This window comes from Aphelocoma coerulescens, chromosome 19 (genome assembly GCF_041296385.1).
Source record: "Aphelocoma coerulescens isolate FSJ_1873_10779 chromosome 19, UR_Acoe_1.0, whole genome shotgun sequence".
NCBI lineage: Eukaryota > Metazoa > Chordata > Aves > Passeriformes > Corvidae > Aphelocoma > Aphelocoma coerulescens.
The window spans coordinates 7,810,965-7,836,714 of record NC_091032.1 but is presented as its reverse complement, the minus strand read 5'-3'; the positions used below and the strand labels follow the sequence as shown (position 1 = coordinate 7,836,714).

The 25,750-nt window shown below is 38.1% G+C and overlaps 3 protein-coding genes across 7 annotated transcripts in view; 2 read left to right on the top strand and 1 right to left on the bottom strand.

Moving 5' to 3' along the window:
* The window catches only part of LHFPL7 (LHFPL tetraspan subfamily member 7), a 56,211-nt gene extending 46,734 nt beyond the window's left edge, over positions 1–9,477 (top strand). Inside the window, exon 3 of the mRNA XM_069033096.1 lies at positions 9,041–9,477. Coding sequence (XP_068889197.1) covers positions 9,041–9,267 — 227 coding nt within the window. The 3' untranslated portion in view covers positions 9,268–9,477. The remainder of the gene's footprint in view (positions 1–9,040) is intronic.
* Positions 9,478–12,045: 2,568 nt separating this feature from the next.
* Positions 12,046–16,914, bottom strand: SPATA22 (spermatogenesis associated 22). Of its 5 annotated transcripts, none has more exons than XM_069033092.1 (9): positions 16,775–16,914; positions 16,406–16,498; positions 15,863–15,991; positions 15,080–15,134; positions 14,852–14,947; positions 14,135–14,438; positions 13,686–13,815; positions 13,236–13,333; positions 12,046–12,899 (listed from the first exon to the last, which is right to left on the bottom strand). In XM_069033092.1, the coding sequence occupies exons 2-9, from the start codon at positions 16,446–16,448 to the stop codon at positions 12,708–12,710; spliced, it is 1,047 nt and encodes a 348-aa protein (XP_068889193.1). In that variant the 5' UTR covers positions 16,449–16,498; positions 16,775–16,914; the 3' UTR covers positions 12,046–12,707. The 5 variants fall into 5 exon arrangements, with proteins under 5 accessions (XP_068889193.1, XP_068889192.1, XP_068889194.1 ...); XM_069033091.1 differs by lacking the exon at positions 16,775–16,914 and adding an exon at positions 16,587–16,615; XM_069033093.1 differs by lacking the exon at positions 16,775–16,914 and having other exon boundaries at positions 15,911–15,991; positions 16,406–16,644.
* A 2,502-nt stretch (positions 16,915–19,416) lies between these two features.
* ASPA (aspartoacylase) lies at positions 19,417–25,181 on the top strand. The gene is made up of 6 exons (XM_069033095.1): positions 19,417–19,831; positions 21,682–21,877; positions 23,032–23,125; positions 23,553–23,660; positions 24,235–24,344; positions 24,865–25,181. Exons 1-6 carry the CDS (start codon positions 19,605–19,607, stop codon positions 25,075–25,077), a joined length of 948 nt encoding a protein of 315 aa, XP_068889196.1. The 5' UTR covers positions 19,417–19,604; the 3' UTR covers positions 25,078–25,181.
* Positions 25,182–25,750: the final 569 nt, after the last annotated feature.

Here is a 25,750-nt window from a genome sequence, read left to right as displayed (position 1 = left end):
TTGACCACAGGTTTTAAGAGGCCACAATCCTCAAAGTTGCTGTGCAAGACTTGACTAAAGAACACAGGGATCAAACATGGCTGAAGTCAAAATATCAGATGTGCTGTGCTGATGCCTTTGCACAAACAGCCAGCAAACCCTGCTCAGGGAATGAAAAGGTGGAAGTTAGAAAGAGGGTGGGAGAGGATCAGGGCGCCACATGCACCTGAGGATCAGCCCTGGGATCACCTGCTGCATTTCCAGGCAGCTTTCAGTGAAGAAGCAGTTGCCATCCCATCTTCCATCTGCAGAGAGCATCTGGCTCAAGCCAGAGCTGATTCCATGTATAATGTTTTTAAAACCATTGAATGAGTACCCCTGCACTGTTCCAGTGTGCAGTGTTAGAGAGCTTCCAAGCACTCAGGGAGCATCACTGCTGGAGGTGCTGCTGTAACCCACTTCAGCAGGACAGGGTCTACATATGGCTACAGCTGTGTGGCACCTGGGCTGCGAGAGAGGGGAGCTCTGGAGCAGACAATTATTTCCAACATTACTTGTGGTGTGGCTGATTTATGTGGGCTGGAATCAGCAGCGTGAAATGAGGGTTGTTACAGAACTGTTCTTTATGATCAGGTGGTGGCACGTGAGCTTCTGCTGACTGATGACATTCACAGGACTAGGACATCTGAGAAACAGAAAACTCTGCTTTCAACCCCCTGTCAAGCAGTTTTTATGAGGAGATTTGAAAACATGCAATTTGTGTCTTCCTGGTAGTTCCTGTGCCCTGGGAAAACTGAAGCTGGTCTTTGTAGCTTAAATCAATTAGGAGAAAGATGTAGGATGTCTTTTTTGTTTTAGGCACGCATTTTTCATGGTTGCATTCCAGATAAAATGCTGTTGTGTCAGGGATTCTAATCACCTTTCAGCCATATATGTAAAATACATGTCTCTGAAAGAGGTAATGAATGTGATATCCCTGAGGCTTGGAGACTGCTGGGATGTGAAGTGCAGCTGTAATGAAGTGAGACATGGGCATTATTCTCAGACCTCCCACCACCACTGCCTCGGCTGCCAGTGTATGAGACAAGGTAGAGAATGGGCAAAGTCAAAATAAATTCACTCTACAACACTTTACAATAAGGTCACCTCTGGTGGAAGGCTGGTATTTAATGGCCACCAGCTTCATTATAAATCTGTTTTCATCAGTGTCTGCTCTGCTTAAATTGTGAGTCTTGGGAGAGGTGAAAAGATTGATTTAAGACAGACCTGTGGGCTGAGCAGGTGGGGAGGAGAAGGGAGCAAATGTGTCATGTCGAATCATGACATTTCAGGTGATCTACACATCACTGCCTGTCTTTTGGACCTCAGCCCCTGTTCTAAATAGCTATTTAAGAACTTGGATTTGACAGGCAGAGCGGGAGCCAAGACCTGCTGCAAGCTGGGCAGCATCCCCTCTTCCCAGGTGAGCTGGCTCCAAAGGAAAGACAATATAAATGTGTCTGTTCCCTCACTCCTTCCAGCGGCACATGGACCCAGGCTGACACTGTTTCTTTAGTGAGGGAATGCATCAGATGGTAGGTGGAAGCTGCTCTTGTTCTCAGCCAAAAGAGCACAGAAAAAGCATGAAATTAAATTTTCAGTCATCAGTTTCCTTCCCTGCTTGTGCTGAAGAACATAGCAGTTTTGGCAAGGCTAGGTTAATTAAGAAGAGAAGCAAAGCGTTTGCCACCCTTATTGCTATTTGTAGAAATGGAGTTGCACAGTTAACCAATGTGCATTGCTTAGAAAATGTGTACCATGTTATGTTTACCTAAAATAGAACAACTGAAATATGCACTTTTTATTAGCACTTCTTAACTGTTGAATAAAATGTGACAAAAAGATAAGGGAATACAGGCACATTACAGGCATGATACATTCTGAACATGCTGCTCTCAGCTAAAGAATCCAACACTTAAATATGTCAATATTATATTATTAGTCTGCTTCTGTGTTTGCTGCTCTGAGAGAGATGAAGTGAGCATGACTTAAATAATTTCCAAAAGAAAAAAAAAAAAAGAAAATCTATGTAATTATTGAAGCAGTACAAAAGAGGAAAATCGTCATGATTTCCAAATGAGAGTGCCTCTGACAGTCCCCATTTCTTAGCTCTCTGACTCTTGTAAAATTTTGTGTAACATGCTGCTATTTTGAGAAACATTAGCTCTTGTCTCTCTTTTACAGTCTGCTAAAGAGGCTGTATTTCTCCTAACCTTGCAGATGATAAAATGCACTCCTTCACCATAGTCTACACAGTGCTAGATCATTTCAGGCTTTTTGAGTAAATGACACGCAACTCTATAACGGTATGATTAGGCCCATAGATTACCAGATTACAGCTATAAATCTTCACCATAGCTACCACTCACTTGGCAGGAATAGTCAAGTTTCATCATTTGTTCTCATGCAGAAAACATGCTGTGAAATGCAGCCTCAAAGGTCACCAGGATGGCATTTCCTTTTGTGGCCCTTAATAAACTTGCAGCTAATGCAGTAATTACCAAGCCCAATTACCTCTGTGATGGCTTCAGAGAATTTCTTTTCCAAAGTCTGGATAGTCAGATTCTACTCCCTTCAGTTAGTAACTGAGATAGATTCAGCTATTCCTACAATTGTTAGACATTTCTGAAAGAGGCTATTTGTAGAATGAGGGCCTGAGGGAGGGAGTTGTGCCAACAGAACCTGAGAGGGGTATTTCAGTGGCACTAAAAAGATTTGTGTGAAAAAGGTGCACAGACACTCCTATTTCAGTGCTGGCTTTATTTAAAATAACGAGTTCCTACTCTACCTCAGCTAAATCCAAATAAACTGAAATGGAAAACATTGCCCAGCTTTTGATATACACATATTTCCCCATAATTTTGCATATATGTACATACATAAAAATACAACCTACTATATCTGATGCAGTTCCTTAGCTTGTGAGCTGGAGTCACAAGCTCAGCATTTCTTTAAACACAGAGTTTGGAGACATTGAACAAACGAATCCATTCCCTTTGTTAGCTACAAAGGGGTTTGACAAGCTACACAGCTCTCGTTATAACTACATTTATATTACAGCTGCTAAGCACTAACTTGTGAGTTGCACCATTTAGAAAAGCCAGAAAAGGAACTGCTATAATCTACTTCTTTGGCATCAGTCCAGCACTGATAGAAGCTCCTCAAATCACAACATGTTTGACTGAAATGACGCCAGTGGAATAATTCTTTACAAAGAAGAAGCTAAACTGTGATACGTTAGAAGTGGCTGTGCCATTATTAGGAGTTTCAGCTCTTTATTCAGTTACAAAGGAAGGCAGCTACATCTTTATACCAAGCATATGGGCATTATTATCCCTTCTCCCTGCTCTTCTTTTTGGTTTCCTTGGAGGGAATAATTGCTAGGGCTGCTTCCAAGAGTTTGAACTCCAGGTACCTGACACGCACCTGCCACGAGTTCAACAGAGCAGAGTGGCATTTAAGAGTCTCCCTGTTTGCCTCATCCTCCAAAGTTCAGCTGTCACAACAGTAGGATTTTGTCTGGTTTCTTTTATCTTTGAGAGGTCATTTTCCTGGTTATTTTACAGTCCCTTCCCTGTTTATTTTACTTATGTGTGATACGCATTTAAAATGATGACTGCTGATTTTAGATATATTTCAGCTCTCCCCAAATTACTCTGGATAATTCTTCCTTTCCTGAAGTAGTCAAAAGGAAATCACTAATTTTCAGATAAGCCCAAAATTCCATCTTGTTTCTTTTTGTACACTGATGTCCAGCTATTACTAACAAAAACCTTGGATCTTACTGTCTTCAAGAGATAGATATGGAAGAGAAATATAGGTACCTCCTTTTTGTACGAGGGAATTTATGCAAAATACCCCAAAAGTAGAAACCCTTCAGGCATGCTACAAAAATATTTGCTTGGGAAGAGTGCTGGGAAGGATGGAGTGCATGCCAGCCAGGGCAGTGGCATAAGAGGTGATTTTTTGAAAGATGTCTGGCTGTGTTACTGGCTGCTAGGTTTTCCCTGTTACCTGTATTTCTGGCTTGGTGTTGAGCTGTCTGTGGCTTTGGATCAGCACCTGCTTTCTCATTTAAAATTATGTAAGTAAAATCACATAAACATAAAGAAAAGCTGGAGAGGAGCTAATAAAATTATTAGGTTAATAAAATGTATGAACCTGAGAGGAAATGTGTTATTCCAAGTCAACTGATTGTGCATATGAAGAACTGCCAGGTTTAATAAGGGAGGTAATGGATTACATGTAAGTGGAAACTTCTTGATGAGATGAGTGAAAATTGCTTTGGTAGATTAAGCTCTGTCAATAAAAATCTTCCAAGTAGACATAAGACTGTGATAATCTGTAATAAGGCTGGAATAATACCCTTGCTTGCCTATGAATCAGCCGTAATTCCAATGATTGTCTGATTCGTCCCACAAGCTTGCAATTAATCCGTCATTGTCACAAGTATCAGGAATATAATACACTCCTAAAGTAAGCAAATTAAATTTCTAAGACAAACTAATCTTCTTACAGCAGGTAATTTCAGAGAGGGAATTCATGCACACAGCATATTTCACTACTACACATCACCTAAACATATTAACAAATAAAATAAAATAAAATAGCATTTTTTTGTTCTCTCTGTTTATGAGCCACCTTTGGATTTCCATCCATTCCAATGTTAATATGGAAGGATAAACATAAGCTTAGCCCAGTTTAAACATTCCTGGTTCACAATACAGAAAACTATTCAATTATTGTGTTTCAGATGTTGGAAACTCCATTAGTCTTGCCAAAAGAAGTGGAATGGAAATAGCCTTTTTTTGTCATGGTATCTAAGAGTGTTGTACATTGGTGCCCTCTGCACACACTCCAGAGAACTGCATTGCTTTGCTTTGGTTTAAAATCAACTTGGAAATGGTGTGATAGATTTAAATAATTGAACAGTTGTAGAGGAGCTTAATGAAATGAATAAACCATTGCAATGACAAAGAGTTATATATTATTAATTTTAACAGAGCAGAAAATGCTATTTTCCCCAACTGGAAGTGTCATTGATTCAGTGTTTACGCCAACAATTTACAATTTTTTCCTACAAAAATAAGTGTCCTCCTTTCAAATAATACCTTATTCCTATTAAAGTTATGTTATTTAGAAACCAACCAATTCAAAAACCTACTTTTTAAAAATAAAACCAGGCCTTGGCTAGCAAACCCTTCAGAGAAGAAACTGCCATTTACCATCTGGCTGTAGAACACCAGGGAAGCAGAGAGGATGAGGGTGGGGCTGTAACTGTTTGGGATTAGAAAGCAGAAATAAAATATCACTTACTGTTGAACCAACAACTGTTGGCCTTGTCTCTGAGCTGCCATCAGCACCGGCTGTGAGTTGCTGCAGAGGACTCAGGTGGGGAGGACCCAGAAATAACAAACACCTGTGTGGCACATAATAAACAAAACAAAACAAGCGCTTTTTAACCAGACCTAATAGCTGATGGGAGATTAATCAAATGATCGAGCCATGCTAAAAAAGAACTCAACTATGCATTTTACCAGCAAGTCCTCTCCAGAGGCTTTATGCTACAGAACAGACCCAAATATGTTGTCTGGCCTTATCACCTTGTGTGACAGCAGGATTACACCACACAGAACGGTGAGATGCACTCGCTGGTGCATTGTGACACCTTCTAAAGTGATGTTTGTTGTTGGAAAGCCGTGCAGAGGCGTAAGTGTTACACGAGGAGCCTAAATGGAGCCCCACTGTTTCTTTGTGCGCTGTCCCAGCTCGCTGTGCTGCTGACAGACAGCACCATTAAGCAGTCATTAGCACCATGCCTGAAAGCTTGGCTTCTGCAGATAATAACAGGGCTATTCAATATTTGGAGCCTTTGTAAGAAAGAGGGCACCTAAATGAGAATAATGAGGTCATTCTATGACATGCCTGAGGATATGAAACCATGGGTAACTTTTTAGCCCGTTTGATATGTGAACACATACATTCAGCTGTGACAGATTATTTCTAGCCTTGGAAAAAAATAAAGCTGCTTCCATTAAATCCCACCATGCAACATCAGCACCAAGTGGTAATCAAAACACTGTAAAACACAGCCTTCAAAACAATTCTGTGTAACCCAATCAAAAAGAAAACATATAATGAACAGATATGTGAAGCAGAGCAAGGGGTTGAGACAGTGTCAGAAAAACAGTGAAATGTAACAGTCAGGAAAGGATTTTATAACTGACAGGATTGTTTCCAATTCTGCATATTTTTTTTTCACCGAATGAGATGCTATTTTTGAAAAGATGAACAAACTGAAATTTCAATTTTAGACCTGCTTCTTGCTTAGAGCAGTGGCTGTTTCTTGTAAAAGTGGCTCACTTTCCCAACGTTTCACAGAAGGTTTTGCACCCCGGAGCTATTTCAAGATTCCTGGTGCAGTGGAGCAGTCTGGGTCGCAGCAGGGTTGTGCTGAGCACCCCCTGTGCACCACAGGCTCTTGGGCAGCCCCTTGTTCCATGTCCCAGCTGTGTCAGAGTGAACCTACAACTGCACAGGTCCATGGTTTAACAGGGTTTAGTTTGTGGTTTAACACTCACTGCTGGTTACAACAGCAGCAGAAAAAGTCTCCCTTTTTTTGAGTTGTTTCCTATGTTTCTGCCACCAGAGGAGGTGCTCTGGGAATTTTCCTAGGTGTGCAAAAGTGTCACGTGACTCTCAGGCTGTGCTGGCCCTCAGCTCTTTCTCATCTTTTGGGAAAGCTCAGTGACCTTTACTGAACAAGATGACAGAAACAGGGAATAGTTTGGGTTGGAAGAGACCTGTAAAGCGAGAGAGCAGGGATGTCTTCAATCAGATAAGATTGCTCAGAGCCCTGTCTGACCTGACCTGGGATGCTTCCAGGGATGGGCCATCCACCACCTCTCTGGGCAACATATGCTGGTATTTTACCACACTCATCATGAAAGATTTCTTCCTTCTGTTTACTCTGAATCTACCCTGTTTTAATTTAAAACCATTACCCCTTGTCCTTGTCTAGTTTAGCTTCATTTTTACTGTATTTTCATTATATATTGTTTCTAGTGGTATCATGTGTGCAGTTAGGGAGCTCTGCATAACACAACTTACTTCTTTGTATTCAGCATGTCTGGCTGGTTACTGTTTGGTCCTAAATGCAGGAACACGGGTGCTGAAATCTCAGATCTGTGAGCTCCCCCTGCCCTGGGCACCCCCAGCAGGTGCAGCTCCCTGAGGATCAGGAATGGTGAGCTTGGCTCAGGATGCTGCTTGTGCTGGGAAGGACCTATCCCTTGGCTGGCTCCTACAGCATCACCCACCTTGTGCCTGGAAAGAGGGGAAGGCCACAGCAACCACTGCAAAATTCTTGCTGAGGTTTACAGGAAAGAGGGTGGCTGTTGGAGCAGGTGAAACACTTGGCTCTCAGAGAGTTCCACTTTTTGGCAGGCAGCTTCTCTTTGTACCCAAACATGAGATACCCAGAGGGAAACAGACTGGCAAGTTTGCTGCTGCTCTACTTCCTCTCCTTTTCATTTCCATTTTCTTCATCTTATTGTTTTCTACAAGGGATTAACTCAGAGGTTCCATTTGGACTAGAAGGAAAGGTTTAATTCAAATTATTCAGGGACTAAACTGGTTGTGTGTTAAACTTTTTGACTTCATCTAGCCCTCAAGCTTATTAAAGTGTTTTTTAATTAAAAAAGATTAATGAGTGATTGTTTTTTTAGTGGATACTTTTAAGATTAAGCCTCTCCAATATTATAATTGGAGTAATATGCATATGCCCTACCTGAAAGGCAATTACAAACACAGAGAATAGCACGTAGTGTTTGTTTTATAATCCTAATGTTTCATTAGATGTTTGCTGGTTATGAATTATCTATCAGCTCAAACATAACTGTTAATTCTGATTCCTTCTTGAATCACTACCCTGAATTTGAACAAAACACTGTCCTGGAAAAATGGGAAGAGAGGAAAAGAGACTGCTGCTCCATGGTGTCTTTTTATTATGTAAAATAAAGCCTTTTAAAATAGAGCAGAGATTTTAAATGCAGTGGTAATTTCTTAGCAGAAATAGGATAGAAATAGGATAGAAAAGAGAACATGTTTTTTTCAGTGCTCTCTCAAACAAAAGGTGGTGTAACCCCTCACACTAGCCTGGCTCAGCCCCTCTTCACTTCCAAGGTGGGCAGAGTCAGGCTCCAAGAGTTGTTCCTGGAGAATTTTAGTGCATCTTTATTGTACTCATGACTTGTACCTTGGGCAGTCTTATTTACAAAGTTGGAAAAGTGGTTCTGCTGTTGATTCAATTGCCTACATAAGTTGATATTTGAATATGATGTGAATTCCTTAAAGATTAAAATCTGTGAAGTTATATTAAAAGCCAATGGATAATGCAGGGTAACTGCAGAAGGCAAGCCTGGCTTTCCAATGTCAAGAGACACAAAATAAATAAAAAGAAGATAAATGGTGTTTTTCATCAATGGGTCAAGTGCAGGATGTTTTAAACAATTTGAGTCAGTACTAGTGAGTCTCACATTTTCAGAACCTTATCAGCAGAATTTGAAAAATTACATTTGAACTCTTTCATTGAAAGTTTCTATTTGGCAGAACAAAGTAATTGTTTGTCTCAAGCACAAAAATGCTGTTGAGAAGAAAGCGAAGCTGGTTTGGAATCTGCCAACTTAGGAATTCTTCTCCTCTGGATTCCATTGTATCTGAACCACCTTACATTTTACATGGCTACATAATTTGGATTACAGCGTTTCTGAAGTTATTTAATGGCAAGAGTTCTCATGAAAAAAATCCCAACTTGCTGCCTTGTCACACCACTGCTGTCCATAAGAGGTAATTATGAAAAGGAAGATAATTGGCCAATCACAAGGGGATTTTATAAGCTATGACTTTTTCCATTGATTTTAATATAATATTTATATTTGCCTTTCTAAAATAAGGATTTTTTTTTTTCCCAAAGGAATTAATGTTTGGTAATAACTGGTGTGATTTTTTTTTTCCTCTCTAGTGTTCATAATGGCTTCTGGGCTTTTGGTTTACCCTTTTGGTTTCAACTCTGCTACTGTGAAGAGATTCTGTGAGAACTCAGACATCTACTATGCAGGAGACTGCCAGATCGGATGGGGGTACATGCTGGCAATTGTTGGGGTCATGTTGTCTGTCTTTTTACCATTCTTTGCAAAATATGCACCAAAAGAGCACATATCTCCAACTCCAATACCTACTATTTTATAGTATTTTATTACTGTTTAAGAACAGAACACTCCTGTCTACAGTAATGGGCAGAAATTATTATAGCACTTCCAGTTGGCTGTATTGCTAAAGAGAGGAAAGGAGATGGGGAAGAGAAGGGGTCAGATTGACAAAGACCAAAAGTGCATTGAAAGTCTTCCGTAAGCACGAGCAGTGAACACTCTGGAATTGAAATAGGATTAATCAGCAGCCTTTACACTGCTCTAAACATATAATGGCATAATGCCTTAGACAAAAAAAAAATCAGTTTATCCTCAAAACATCTGTCTACCTCCCAGTTTCTTTTGTGTCTCAAAATTGTGAATCTTAAAATCTTCAATTCACTTTTGATATATTGTTAAATGTCAGAACTTTTATGAACCCAGTAACTTTAAAATCAATAATGATATTTTGTTACAATTATTTTGATTAGTGAAAAAAGCACCTACTAATAGCCACAGCCTAAAGATAAGATTGATAGCTAAAAAGAATTGTATACAAGAAAAAAATTCTTTCTAATCTATATATATTAGCAGCACCTGCATATTTTAAGTTCTGGGCACAGTTTTTACTACTGCTCTAATTGCCAAGATTTAGAGACATCTTCATGAAGTCTTGGGTAAAACTGAAATTTCTTTTTTTTGAGAGATCTAACTACTTGCAAAGGCTTCATGATGATTTAATAGTTTAAAAACAGGAAAAAAAACCCTAAGACTTTGTTTTCAGTTATTTCTTAAATTATAATTCTAGGTGGACTTTAACAAAATGTTTAGATTTTGGGTTTTGTTGTTTAAGGCTGAGAAGAAAAAATCTCTGTTTACAAAAATGTCTGTGCCCAGTGGCCCTTGTCTGTAGTGATAATACAAGCCAGGATGAACTAATTCCAGTATTTCCATTGCAACTAAGAGTCCAGTTTGTAAAAAAAAAAAAAGTGAAGTGAAATGCTATTGAACATGACTAGCAAAAATCTGATGCTGTGTCAGAACTAGCAAATGGCCATATTTCATTAGTCTGTATGGGAATTCTGTGAGGTCTGATTTCCACAACAGCACTGAATTCATTCCTATCAAGCATTGAAATAAGTGCACTTGATTGCCTTAAGCAAAAGAAACATTGGGTTCTAATCTCACTCCACTGTTGTGTTTTTTCATTTAAAATAAAAATTTAATTCTAATTCTATTCTCATATTTTATTTTCTATTATTTATTAAAAAGAAAAATCACATAGATTATATTTAATTCAGAGCTGTACTTCTTAGTTTTGTATTTTGGCACAAACCTGGTGATCAAATTTATTATTCTTCACTTAGCTGAGCCCAACTTATTCCTGAATTTTTATTTTTTTTAATGGAAGGTGTACATGAAGGGACAGACAGAGACATGTTGAGGATGTGTAAGAAAATGCAAACAGATAGAACAATCACTGTGTTATTTTAATATACATCAAAGACTTCTGCAGTCTTGTTTACATTCCTCACCCTTCTAAACTTCAATGGAACATTGCATTGTTTCCAAAATAATTGTCAATAAATGTTGTTACATTTCCATGCACTCTAAAAGCAAATTCTGCACATAAACTTAGCAAATTCTTTGAAAATACAGATTCCAGTGCAGAATTAAGTACACCGAGAAAGAGAGCATGGGTGCTCTGCACTTTTGCTCACAAGGACTGAGAAATTAAATCTTCCAAACACTTAACAAAATAGGTTGTAGGAATGCCCTAAAGTAAGAAGAATAAATTTCAGTCACTTTTGTATAGTTATGTGCTTTCAGTGATGTCTTACACTTTTTTTAATGAATGGCTGAGATTGATAATTTTCATGTAAGAGTCAGAAAAGTGAGGAATAACAAACAACATGCAAAAAGAAAATAATCACCACGAAGTAGAGAGACAGAGATGCAGGCTTTTCTTTCCTAACCAACCTGTGCCTTTACACTAGAACCATTATACAAGACAGGATCAATATGGTCAAGAAAAAAAATCACCCAACAACTGAAAAATGTTGAATAGTGTGTATAAACTGTATTGAGTAGGGTTTTTTCTGTTTTGTGTAATGTTTACGACTGTTCACTTAATGTTTCACTAGAAAAAGTGATTTGTTAGTGTCAAGTAGAAACTTTTTTTGCAAAGATCTAAACACTTATTGAAAAGTGAAATTATTTTAGATTTTTATTAACAGCCATAACACACCTAGTAGACAAAGGACCTATTCCTGTCATTACTTATTAACGTAAGTTTCACATGTGCAGAACTGGAAGCATCAATCACTTAACTGGAATCAGTTTTAAATTAGTTACAGCAGAGTCTTACAATTTACAACACTGCTGTACCAAATCTTTTACTTCTCAAAGCCCAACTTCTGTTGTGCAAATCGTCAGCCTCTGCATCCTGCAATATTCTGCACCTTTTATGAGTCAAGCTAACGCTTCCATTTGGAGCTTCCTTTAACATTTTATAATATTTAAAGGGAATCAAACGTGTACAACTGGATTGACAAAACTCTCCTTGAAGCATCCATGCTCTGAACTGGCTTCACACTGAAGGCAGAGATGATAATGCCAGTGATTCTTGCAGCAGTTGCTAAAGCACATCCTTTACATCTCACCTGGAACACGAGGGGGCTGTTGCTGACAATGCCTGTGCTCACACTGACAGATCACTTTTTTAAATAAAGACTGTCTGCGCGTTAACCTGTGTAAAAGCGTTTTCCTGTTACAATTTGCTGGACCAGGTTCAAGTTTTATTCTAAATATATAATTTTTTAAGTGTAACTAAAAGCTGTATTTTCCATTAATGTGTTTCTGCGTTGACTAGCTGGCTCCTTTTTAGAATATTAACTGTTTTCTGTATTTGACTTGTTGGATACAATATTTCAATTATTTTAAATGTGAAATTTCCAATTGCCAACACTGTATAATAAAATAATAAAAAAAAAATCCCCATACTGTTTGCTATTTTCTTGACAACTCTTTTGTTTTGCAATTCCCAAGAGATCTGCTACAAAGCTTCTGAAGTAGGGGAAAAGGAAATAGGAACAGCAAGAATTATCCATGAAAGTTAAAGTTTGAAGGCACATAAACATGTAACATGGTCCATCCCTCATGAAAGATGTTTCTATGACAAAGGCAAGGAAGTTCTGTGTTCAAATAATTCTTTTTTTTCTACTTCCTCTGTGTCCTTGGGAATCTTTCTACAGCTTCAGAGTCTGTTGTTATTTTATACAGGTATTATACTGATAATTTATTTTTCTGAAAAAACATGAATCAGATACACATAAAGGGAACCCAATGAATACCACACAACATTTGTTGGATAACACAGCACAGTGATATTTCCAATTATTTAACCAGATTTTCACTGGTAGTTTTGGTAAATGCTTTAGCATGTCCAGCCTCATGGGTAACAATTAGTTAAAACTGGGGTTTGGACAACCATTTTGACTTCTACATTTCATTCAGAGTTTTTACATATGCTGTCATCTCAACATCTGCAATTTTAACAAAGTCTTGGAAAGTGTTCTGTTCTTGAGCACTTGCTGGTCTTACAGAGACGCACTTGAAAATGTTCCTTTTTGCATCATAGTTTCCCATGCACCTGTGCACTCGACCTCTAATTAGTCGTGGAAGCTCACGGTCCTTCATCAAAGCATAATAAACACATAAAACAATTATATCACCTAACATAAAAGCTTTCCACATGGCTAGTTTCTGAGGAATACATCAAACAGAAGACCTTTATATCAGCTTTGTTGCTATTATCAACTACTTAGAAGGTAAACTCAAAGTCTCAGCTTTTTTTCTGTAACAGAAGTCCGAGGATGCCTAAGTAGTGACTATTGCTCTAGTTTGGGAACAATACAGTATAAACATTCAGCCTGCCTTTTACACAGTAAATTTATGTTTTATTTTTGCATTCATAAAAAGGATTGGAGCTAGTGGTGACTGTGTTATGTGTGGACACAGAATACTCACAATTTCATAAAACACGCAAGGCAGGGTCTCCTTTCCATCTCTCAGAAGAAAGTTCTTTGCCCCATATGCTCCAGGTGTGACTGCAGAATCCAGTGTGCCTGCCCCATTAAGCAAGAATTAATAATTTCTAGATTAATTCTATTAAAAAATATTGTAAAACTGTATCCCTCTACAGAAGACTCCTACTAAAAAGGAAAACTTATTCTAACAAATTCCAAAAAAAAAAAGGAAAGGAAAGAAACAGGATGGAAAAACTTCAATGTTGGAGGATGACTGAATTGTTAATTTTGTACCTGTTTCAGTCACCTTTGATGGCTGAATGGAAGGAAAATTAGAAGGTGTTCATGCCAGTATTTTGTAGGTTTAAGTATCTCAGCTGTTCAAAAATTCTCTCTTGTTGTTGCCCTACCATTATTATCAGATTATATTATTATAATCTACTATGCTTACCTAAAACTTCAAATAACAGTGCAGTTTTATAGGCATATTGGCTCCAGTGCCTCACACTTTGAATGACTGCAGACAGGATTCGCAAAGAATTCTTTTTTATTTTAGTTTTTACTTGAGATGTTGAAATTTCCTTTCAGAGGAAGACAAAAGCTTAAGTTAGACATACACACTTGCAATTTTAAAGGGCACACAGGCATTTATATATTACGTTAAATAGGCAATATTTACATTAAAATTAGAGCATTTGTTCAGAATATACAAACAACTCCCTGCCAGTTTACTGAGGATTTTAGGGTACTACAGTATGAAAATTTCAGTTCTAAATTTCCAGAAACTTCAGGTTTCACTAAGGCAGCTTGGGCTGATGAAAACCTCATGTTCCATTAGTTTCCTTTCTTTACTGCTTTCTTCATTGTGTCTTTCCTATTAACCCTGCCCATAAGGTTTACCTGACTTTTGTCTTCTGGGACACAATCAAATCGGTTTTCATTCATTTTATTTTGTTGAATATTGTAGTTAAATTTATATGCTGGACTATGATCCTGCAGACTTCTTGACACAGTGTTGGGTTTCACTGGCCACTGTCCTTTGCATGTGTCTGTTTTGATGAGCTGAGATGGGTTACGATTGTCAGGGTGTTTTTGCTCCTGGACAGTTTTCAAACTGCTTGAAAAGTTCTCAAACTTTCGAGTAGTTCCATTACCAGACCTTGAATTTGCTGGGTTACCTAAAGGAGTATATTCATTTCTGTTCCTGCAATACAACAGTTCAGTATCACAGCACCTCTTCTGACTATTCATATATGTGATTAAAGTATATAAAAGCACTCCATACATTGTTTTAGCTTTAAATACATCCAGACTCAAAGCACTTGAGTATACACCAAATTTATCCATATACAGGACAGTGATTACACCTGTGCACAAATCCATCTGACTTCAACAGGCCTTAGAACCTGCTCAGTTATTGTCCTGCCCTGTGTAAGGGATCTTTCCTGACCCAAAATTCACATATTTTCATAACTCTAAAATAAAATAAACAAGGTTTCCTCTGAGAGTGATATGAAAAGGGTTTCTCTGAATGCTCCGGGCATATGGGAAAATGTAAGATGCTTTTTCACATAAGAACAAAAAGGAAGGATAATAGACATTAAAGACTTCACCAACCTGCAGGCAGCCAAGTTTTTTCCAGCATTTGCTAAATTAAACTTTGATGCATTTGGTGGTTTCGTAAGGGAAGGAGCCGTTGGAAGTTCTGTTTGGCTTTCAAAGATAAGTTTAAAGTATCAGTGACACAGCAGCAGCTTTATTGTAAGACACACATGGATTGTTCATGAAACAATTAGTATCCAAATAAAAATCAAAAAAGCAACAAATAACTTGTTTTTTACGTACCCACTGTTTGCTGCTTTCTGCAGTTCATCCACTTCTGTGTTTGCAGTTCCCCAGCCTAATTTTCAAAAGACAAAGGATTGAGTATGGATAAAAAGGGAAAAGACTGAAAGGTAATGAGTCTGTGTAGGCCTCCTACTCTGCTTAATGTCCCCCAAACAGGCTCACACAGGAAGGAGGAAGAAAAAAGAAAAAAAGGGAACGTGATCCTTTGATATTTGTAATTGTAAGACAACTTCTAACAAGTAGGTTGCTTCTCTAGACAATGGTTCAGTTACAAACATTAGACTTATTAGCAACAGAGACTTTATTATAAGAAAACTTTTAAACTTTGTTACGAGTAAAACACAATGAAAGCACTATAAGCAGAATTCTGCACTGTTCTTTCCAAGCCCAATTTGAAGAACAGAAGTTCCTTTCTGAACTACAAGAAAGACATCTTACAAATTGTTTCTTCTTGTAACACAGGACTTGAATGTTGATTGAAATCAACTGAAAACAGAAGGTCAGTTTCAAGAGACTCTATTTAAATGCCAGTGCTACTTCATTCTCCATCACACAAAGAGTCAAACTCCCTCTAGGCACAAAGTATAAAAAGCTCAATTGTACAGAGGAGAAAGAAATTTCCTGGAGGACAATTTTTACATAATGAACTTTTCAGAAATAGATATAAAGGATGCATATAGTTCTTGATAAAGACAATGTCTGATTTCATACAATACAATCAGGAAGTTAAGATTTATTTCAATTTAGAGGCAGCAAAAAAATAAAATATGTCATATTTACCAAAGGATGTGGGAGAGAAGTCATAACTACGAGTCCCAGAACCAATACCTGGCTCATTTTTAAGTGGATTTGAAGTGAGGGGCTGTCTAGTTCTTTTTTTCTGATTGAACAGTGGTACAGGCAGACAACCTAAAATTAAAATTTAAGCAATACTATATTAACAGCAAAAGCACACACAATCCACACTTAAAATATTTTTCTAAAGTTACTTAATTATTTTACATTATCTATAGGAATTACATTTCACAAACACATAACAGTCCATTCCCTCACAGAATTTATATTCCCAGCCCTCTGTCCTGCACATAATCCTGTGAAAGAAACCTTTCCCTGAGTGACCAGTTTCCTGAAACCATCTAAAATCTCTCCCTGTGCTGCAATAAAAAGGTAGTCCATGCAAGTTCACTCAGGAAATGGGGATTTAGGGCTAAACGCTGAATATCCTATATGAATAGTACATATATAGATGTATTATACAAATTATATATATATATAAAAGCATAATGAGGTGTGAACAGGAAAGCATAGAAGAAGGGCTGGTACCTGCTGTGCTGCGAGTTGAGGTGTCAGCTAAACTCCTTTTCATTTCTTTGCTGAATCTTAACAGGCAGCAATGTATCGATTACTCCAAATTTGCTGTATGGAAGTTAGATTTAAAAAGTAAACAAATTAATCGTGCAAACACATTCAAATTTCACCTTACTTTATGGCAGTTTCTCTTAACTCTGCAGCCCCACTGACTGGCATCATTTCAAACACAAGCCCTAAAACACAGAAGCAGCTGTATTGAATTTAGAAGATCCACAGGTGCATGGGTAAGATGCAACTGCTCTTTGCAGATTCCAGGCCCTGAGGAAGAGCGGGCTGAGGGTCAGGGCCAGGGCCAGGGTCATGTTGAGGGTCAGCGTTTACCGGGCTGAGGGTCAGCGCTGAGGGATGGGACTGAGGGTCAGCTCTGAGGCGAAGCCGTGAGGGACGGGACTGAGGGTCAGCCCTGAGGCGAAGCCGTGAGGGACGGGACTGAGGGTCAGCGCTGAGGGTCAGCCCTGAGGGACGGGACTGAGGGTCAGCGCTGAGGCGAAGCCGTGAGGGACGGGACTGAGGGTCAGCGCTGAGGGTCAGCCCTGAGGGACGGGACTGAGGGTCAGCGCTGAGGGACGGGACTGAGGGTCAGCGCTGAGGCGAAGCCGTGAGGGACGGGACTGAGGGTCAGCCCTGAGGCGAAGCCCGCCAAAAATAACGGACGCTCGTCCGCGCGCTCGCGCCTCAGCCGGGGCGAAAACGGCGGGAAGGAGCTGAGGGGACAGCGGGAGCGGCCGGGCCCGGCTGAGAGACACAAGAACGCTTTAATCGTCCCCTCTGTGGGATTTCATTAATTACCCCCGCCCCCAAAGAACTGGTGTGGTGTCTGTCCTCCTCAGAGAACCCGGGGCAGGAGCTGAGTCTCCACAAGCGTGTGGACACAAACGTGGCTGTAAATTAACCTAGCAGCATTCTTCACCCTGTCTGTCTCTTCAGCTATTCTGGCTTTTACACATGACTGGCTCCTGTTTAAAATCTGAGTGCTTGGCACGACTGGATCCTGTCCTGTTTTAGTTTTTGTTTTCCTTCAGCCTTGGAAGGTTCTTGTGTGTGTATATATATATGTCTTTAAGACTTTTAATATCTAAGCTTCATTTCCTTTACTTTTTATAATTACGTTTATAAAAATATAAAGAATATAAAATACGTTTTCCAGCTCGTGACACACATTCCAAGCTTTCTGAAGTGCTCCCAAATATCAGTATGTAGCACATCAAACCAATCTGGATTCTTACTAAACTAAATATCCCACATCCTTTTTAAGAGTGTGAGTATTGGCAAAGCACAGGGATAAGGGATGGTTCCCAGTGTTTAACCCTGAAGAGTGAAAACTTTCCATGTGTCTGTATTCATCCCCAAATTGCCAGGTCCTGGGACACCAGGAGTTAAAGTGTTTGGACAGGAACTGCTCTAAGGGGATAAAAGAAGCTTCCATGGATTTAGTTCCGAAACTCATGTTTGGAAATTCACTGTCTCTGTCCTAAAAACTCTCTTCTTAGGAGACAAACTTCTTGCATGTTAAGTAAGTGCACAGACGATCTCTGTGTTTCATTCAGCGCTTTGGAAGGAATTACAGCCATTACAGTGCCAGCAGCAATGAAAGATAAACTATATGTTCCAGCCCTGCATATTTGCATTTTGCTGTTTACTCTTCAAACTGCTGCTGTGTTTAAATTCAGCAAACCCAGATTCAGAGTGAGAGTTGTGTTTTTGGGTGTTGTGTCACTCACCATTCTGGCACCACTGCTGAAGAAACAGGGGTCAAAGGACAGTACAGACTGTCCAGTGCTGCAAAATGCAACTTTACTGCTTCGTTTAATAAATTACTTGCTCTGATTAAATATCTGACAGCTTCTAAGTACAGAGTAATACAGTTGAGTGTTTAAGTAAACAGTCTCTCTGTATTAACTCGCTGTAAGGTTCAGCAAATCTGAAAGCATAAACCGAGAGTGCAGCTTTTGTAGAACTTGACTACAGTCAGCCAGTCTGGGTTTTAAAGCCTCTCCCAGGCATTAGCCAAATACTGTCTCAGTCACTGGAGTATAATCTTAATAAAAAGGAATTTTTCAATAAACATTCTTTATTCTCTTGCAATCTAATATTTGTTATGTTTATATCATATGTCGGATACCAATTGCAAATACTTCTGTCGGTTACAGCAATAAAACTTATTTTTTTGTTAATAAGACCTTTTATTCTAAATGTTTTGATTCTCAGGATGGAAGTTACAGCTGCTCTTTGGCTTAAGCTTCAGAAGCCTTTCTGAACACTTTTGGAAATGGAAGAAAAGTTGCTGACTAAAGTTTTTTGGGGAGAGAACAGAACTATTGTCCCATCGTGGTCTTAGATCTGTTTCCTTTTTAATAAGAGACTGCAGAAGTTAGAGGGTTGTCCCTAGCAAAGCTGTTTCAATGTGTTAGAGGTCTGTGTTAGCAGATCCTGAGGTAGAACTGGAGCCAGAACTCTGGGTAAGCCAGTCGTCATAAATTGCACTGTAATTTCAGCTCGTGTTCCTTCTAATCGCTGTTCTTTGGATTTCTAAAACAAAGAAGGTCGTACAAGCCACGACATGCTTTGAGGAACTCCGCTGTTCTTGGGTTTTTTTAGAGGAAAATACTTGATGTTTCAGCATTATGTGCTGGACTAGAGCCAGGATAAAATTCTTATTTTGCTGGGTTTGCTCACTTTAAATCATTCTGCCCTTGTATACTGTAATACTTAAGTAACTTATATGTGAGAATACCTGTTACACCTCGTGTGCACTGCAAAAATGCCTGACATTTAAGTGTAAAAACAATGTTTTCCACTGTTCATTAGTACAGGATATACCAATAGTTCATATATTATAAAGACTGCCCAGAGTTAACTTTTGGACTATGTAACAGTGCCATTAACAGCCTTGGAGATGTTACTAAATACAGAAACTGAAGGGGAGGCTCCTTGGGGAGGGAGGTGGGTCAGGTTGGAAAATCCCGCCTCAAAACGGGAGTCGAGAACTCTTGGGGGAAATTAATTCACTTTATTTTGCGTCTGACCTAACCAGAAGAAAGAATTTCCTACTGGAATTTTTTTTTTTTTTTTTTTCCCACCAGAGACAAAAGTTTTCCTTGAACATTATTCTGTGTTTTGCCCTCAGCAATTGCTGGAGCTGCTGCAGAGCATGAGTTCCCCGTGTGCCCCGGTGAGACGGGTCGGGCTCTTCGGGGGCACTCACGGCAATGAATTATCGGGGGTGCTCCTGGTCAGGCACTGGCAGCAGGATGGAGCCGAGATCCAGAGACCAGGAGTGGAAGTGAAACCATTCCTCACCAACCCCAGGGCTGTGGAGAGGTGCACGAGGTACATTGACTGTGATCTCAACCGGGTTTTTGACCCCGAGAGTCTTGGGTAAGAGCAGTTGTGCTTTCTCTTGTTTTACTTCCTCCTTTTTAAAGTTTAATACTTCCCAGATTAAAATGTTAAACACAAGTTCCCCTACTGCTTTAACAGTGTAGTCACAGAACTGAAATTACTGACCTTTAATCCAAAAAAAGAACAAACTGCATGAGTGTTAACATATTCATTTCTACTGCTGGTGAAATCAGTCTCAAACCAACACATTACCCTAAACAGCATTTTAAATTCGCCTTACATGAGCTGCATTTGTGTGAATTGGAGTACCACTGTTCTGAGTCAGAGAGTCATTATTTCTCATGTCTTGTGCAATTCAGTTTGGGAGCTCTTCTGAATACAATTAGACTTCCAAGAAATAATAGATAAAAGCAATTTAAACAGACATCTGAGTGTCTGACAGAATGGCACAGAAATCAGGGTGGTGTGTTTAATTCCACTTCTGTACAGTAAAAGGTGAAAACCTGAAATTAGAAAACCTCGAAGTTAGAAATAATCTATTCCAAGGCAAAAGGATAGCCAAAAATCTCAATAATTTCACTGACTCCTTATTTTAGAAGAAATACTGTCTATAACTACTGTAAAATAGTAACTGTTCTTAAATTTTTAATAGGGTTTGATGTTTCTGTGCTTTTGAGACATCTGTTCCAGAGGAGTACTTTGCTATGTAAACATTCTTGGTATAGTTGTTAACCAGGTAATTCTGTTTTGGAAAAGTTTTAATGGTAAAGGTGAATATCACAGAAAGAAATACTTACTGTGTATATTTTGCAAGCACAGTTACCCTACACATCTTGCCATCTGGCTTTTCATCTTAGAATTTTGTTGTTGATTATTATATCTAAGATAAGCAGATGTTAACACAGAAGCATTGAGGCCATTCTTTTAATTGTTTACCATGAAAAAACATACCAAAAAAAGAGTGGTTTTGTTTGATTTCAGCTGCTTTGAACACAGAACACTTGAAAAAACACCATATTAAGACACCTGCAGGTTGTCTTCATATTTTAACTAATATTTCTCAGTAAATACTGTGAAGTTGTCTGGTCCTATTACAGCACTACTGAGTGTTTGGAGTGCCTTCCCCATGTCCCTTAAGTGTAGAACCTTCAAGATTACAAATTGTTTTACAAAATCAGAAAAAGGAGAGTGAAATCCTGATACTACTGAAAGTAATGGTGGAAGTCCCATTGGCTTCAATAAAAAGTATTAATTAACAGTCTTACGTGACAAAACGTTGAATTTTAAGGGCAGAACTAAAGAATACAAAGGTGAATTATGCGATATACAGAGTCTCCTGAAATTGCAAGCACTAAAACTTTGGAGGAGCAAATTTGAGGCAGCAAAATCTTCACTGAGCCTTAAGAATTTAAAGGAATAGACTGTAAACGTCTGACCAGATCATGAGAAGACAAGAAATGAAACAAGTTAAAAAGACCTTGAGGGTGATGTCCCAAGGCAAAACATCATGAACTGATGTCTGAATATGGTCTACAATAGGAGGTGGATCCAGTCTTGGAAGTGCTGAGTTGTTGCTAAATTTTTTGTTAGTTTTATGCATGGGGGGAAATTTTGGGGTGTAAGGAGAAAGAAGTAGTTTCCAGCCAAAATTTGATTGAGTAATTCTAATACCCTTCTGCACAAGACACATAATAATAAGACAATTCTGAGACAATCTTAGCTGCTTTCATCAACAAATTCAGCAAATTTTAAGTTTGGTAATTAAACAGGTGATTTCAACTCCAGTCAATTTTGGAATCAAAGTAAAAAGAAAAGGCTAATACATATTTTGTTGATTGTAAAGCCATGGAATGAGCTTACTAATTTCTTTGTGCTGATATTAACAGCAGGCCAGTGGTGGAAGATATTCCATATGAAGTGAGGAGGGCTCAGGAAATCAATCATATATTTGGTCCCAAAGGTAGTGATGATGCCTATGACCTTATTTTTGACCTTCACAACACCACTTCTAACATGGGTGGTACCATTATTCTTGAAAACTCCAGGGATGACTTTACAATTCAAATGGTTCATTATATCAAGGTAAAACTAATTTAAATGAACTATTAAAATAGATTATTAGTTGTAATGTTGTATTACTATATATTATTTTGTAGTTTCTTTAAATATACTATTTTTTATTATGCAAAACCGTTTAAAATATTTCATTACTCATAGGATGATTTTTTTTTAATCAGAGGCAATTATTAATTTAATTATAATATCAGGTAATTCAGATTTAAATTTATCATATCTTCATGTATTAAAATGAGCATTATTAAAGATTGATGGGCAAAGAGGAATACTTAGAATAACAACTATGAAAATTAATGCAGTTTAATCTGCTTTCACACTGATCTGTCAGGAACTTGGGGTCACACAGGCTAAATAGTTAGACACTAATTTTTTTTAAATAAAGATCTGTAAAAAAATAATGGAAGTAGGTAATGACAAATGTTCCCTTATCAGTGATGTGTCCTTAGAAGCTGTTTGATTCTGCTGTTCCTGAAGCTGATAAATTTTGGTAGAATGAGGTTTGCAGAAGTGCTGGTTTAAATATAATTTGGTTGAATTCTGGTGACCTGGACAGTGACTGATGGAATCCAGGTTGGGCCAATGGTGTGGAATTCTATTTTTTTTTTTTTTTCCTTAGAAACAAGGTCTTTTTTAACATTTTTTTTTCTTATTACATGTATTCTGTTAATATCCCTATAAAAGACCTAGAAAGCTTATGACTAAAATTATATGAAGAGTGGTGGTGGGCAGAAATCAAGAAAGAAGCCTCAAGTAGCAAAAATGTCAATAAGGAAGATTAAAATAAGGCTTAATTCACAATCTGTGTCCCCATAAGAGAACTGGAGTCTAACCCCAAATAAAATAGTTGAAATCTGCTTTATGGTATTTCAGTTCTCAGTTTTGGAACCGTGCTGAGGAGATTTTTTTTCTCTGCTGGCAGTTCAAGACTAGAACTGTGCTCAGTTCTGGTTCAGCGGAGCTGCCTGGCATCAGCTAATGGAACAGACACCAACAAACACAGCTTTGTGCATTTTCTAAAGATGTCCTACTTCCTTGAGGGCCCTGAAAGAAAGGCAACATATTGAAGACATTGTGTAAATCACTTCTGCATCAGTAATCTTTTGTGGCACAACTTTTTAAACCATTTGCATAACAAAGGCGTTTTTAAACCATCTCCACAGAACGCTCTGGCTCCAGAACCTTGTCCTGTTCTGCTGATTGAACATCCCAGCCTGAAATATGCAACAACTCGATCTGTGGCAAAACATCCTGTTGGTAAATATCAAATTTAAAGGCTCTTCCAACCCACCGTAAATGATTTTAAAATATGGCTGTTTTCAGATGTGTTCACTGCCTTCTGCAGAGTGCTCTGATCACCAGAAGCTGTTTGTTTGACAATATATTTACCAAAACAAATGTATATGATTATCCATTCTTCTGAAGAGTTCTGATTTACACAGAGTTCTAGCTTACAAAATACAGAAGCCTGATGGAAATCCTTAAACTCAATTAACCCACTTTTTGCAGAAAATATTTATAAGAAGGACTTACTTGCCTTAAAAAGCCTGTGATTCTGTGCCTTACTTTCCCTCTTAAACATTAAATACTGATGTATCAGACGTATTTTTGGTGTGCAGTGTAAGCATGTGATGTGTGATGGTGACATTAAGTGACATTAATGATCTCCCTCATCTCCAAACAGGTGTTGAGGTGGGGCCCCAGCCACAAGGTGTTGCTAGAGGTGATGTTTTGGACAAAATGAGGAAGATTGTCAAACATGGCCTTGATTTTGTGCAACTTTTTAATGAAGGTAATAAGAAATTATAGCTTCCTGTGTCATGTTAGTGGACTATCTCATGAGAATATTTTTTAAAAATTGCTAGGTCTATAACCTTCTACAGTTAAACAGGTAAAAGGTGGGGGAGAATTGTTTTCTAAAACCAAAGTCAGACCTATGCAATATCTAAAACACGCTCTGGCAAAATAAATGTTTTTAATTATTTCAGAGTATATTTTTGTCATGTTTTTTTGGAAGTAGAAGGAAAATAATGCAGTTATGCACGTCAGAATTTCCATTATTGTGCTGGAATAGTAAAGATTAAATACCACTGATACCACTCTGTGCTGTGCAACACAAGCAAACAGACCTTTCATTGATTTCCTCATCTACAAAATAGGTCTTTTTAACTGAAAAGTAACATTTCCGTGGCAAATTTAGACCTGGACTTCATATGCCCAAATACATGACTGGACCATCTTTCTGCAACTTGGCTTTGAGGGGACAACCTGATGATTTGAGCCATTCTACAGAGAGTAAACAATGCAATGTTCTTTTTAACAGGCAGTTTTTCATCTTGACATTAAATTACATTTATTCTTTCTAGGAAAGGAATTTCCACCATGCACCATCGAGGTGTTTAAAATAATGGAGAAAGTAGATTATCCCAGGAATAAGAATGGTGAAATTACTGCTATAATTCATCCTAAACTACAGGTAAATTCTAGAAGAGTTTCCATTTGTGACATTTTTTACTTATTCCTGTGTTGGTTCTGCTACATTGTTGTATATTTTAGTAATAAATATTTAAAATGCCAATACTGCCAATGGGTTTTATTGAATACTTTAGACCTCCCCTAGGGTTAGGTTCTCTCACTGAGGTCATACATTCATTATTTCAGGAACTGTCTTGGGAATCACTGAATCTAAAATCACGACAAAGAAAAATACAATAGGATAGCTTATATTTTAGAATATAAACCTAATTTTTAATTCTAAAATGAGTGTGTTTTCAATCAATTGTGAGCATCTGCAGTTTCCTTCTAGTTCACTAGACCAGTGAATTCTGAAAATGAGGGCCAGACACACAAAATTATGTATTAAGATTAAAAGGAATTATTTTAAAAGCATTTGCCATAAACTGCAGAAATTAGCATAATTAGCATTAACTCAGGAATCACATAAAATACACAAAGACTTGAAAGTAAATGTATTCTATTTATTTTCTTTCCTTAAGGATCAAGACTGGCAGCCACTAAAGAATGGTGATCCTCTATTTTTGACTCTTGATGGAGAAATAATTTCATATCAGGGGAACTGTACAGTCTATCCAACATTTATTAATGAAGCTGCATATTATGAAAAGAACCAAGCTTTTGTAAAAACAGAGAAAATCAAACTCACTGCAAAATACCTCAGGTCATCAGTCTCAGACCAGAGCACTTCTTAAGAGCTTATTACAGATTTTTCATAGAAAAAGTGGGTTTCTTTGTGAAGTCCAGGGTCATTCAGAAGTAACTCATGGGATAAATAAATGCAGAATCTAATTTTAAATTGTAATTTAATTAACCTTGCTGAGCACTTTGAGACCTATTGTCATAATGCTGATTATGACTCTATTGTTTTAATAGACTCCTATAGATGCAAAGAATTTATAAATATTTTTATGGAATTTTTATGAAGAAGCTCCATCCACAGTACTACGTTGTACATAAAAATTACAGCTTTTCTACTTCAAAACCCCAAACCTCAATAACCAACACTTTTTACAATGGGTTGATCCTTGAAATTAATTCCTCAGGTAAACACAGAAAATGTGAGACAAAGGAAAAGCTGGGCAGAGAGAAACAGGGGGAGGGTGGGTATAATAAATGGTATTATCTGCATATGTGACTGACCCCCACTGTGCTGAAGTGAAAGCCTTGGGGTTTGTCTTGTTTTTGTTTTTATAGGTGGAAAGATAAAAACAAGCTAGAACCAGGATTTCAGAGAAACACAGTCTAAAAAGGCTTATATTTCAGTGTATTTCACAATTAATTCAAGCTGTTTCTGATTTAAGTCAAGATTTAGGCAGTTACTCTGGTTTTGATGAAGAGCAGTGCACAAACCACACCTGAGCATTT

Excerpts from the sequence above, each read along its gene's own strand:
- SPATA22 (XM_069033092.1), bottom strand. The coding sequence starts at position 16,448 with ATGAAAAGGAGTTTAGCTGACACCTCAACTCGCAGCACAGCAG. Across the intron at positions 13,334-13,685 it reads ACTGTTATTTGAAGTTTTAG|GCACACTGGATTCTGCAGTC; the intron begins GTAAGCATAGTA and ends TTAATGGGGCAG. Across the intron at positions 12,900-13,235 it reads CTTGCGTGTTTTATGAAATT|GACCGTGAGCTTCCACGACT; the intron begins GTGAGTATTCTG and ends GCTTTGATGAAG.
- ASPA (XM_069033095.1), top strand. The coding sequence starts at position 19,605 with ATGAGTTCCCCGTGTGCCCCGGTGAGACGGGTCGGGCTCTTCGGGGGC. Across the intron at positions 19,832-21,681 it reads TTTGACCCCGAGAGTCTTGG|CAGGCCAGTGGTGGAAGATA; the intron begins GTAAGAGCAGTT and ends TGATATTAACAG. Across the intron at positions 23,661-24,234 it reads TGTGCAACTTTTTAATGAAG|GAAAGGAATTTCCACCATGC; the intron begins GTAATAAGAAAT and ends TATTCTTTCTAG.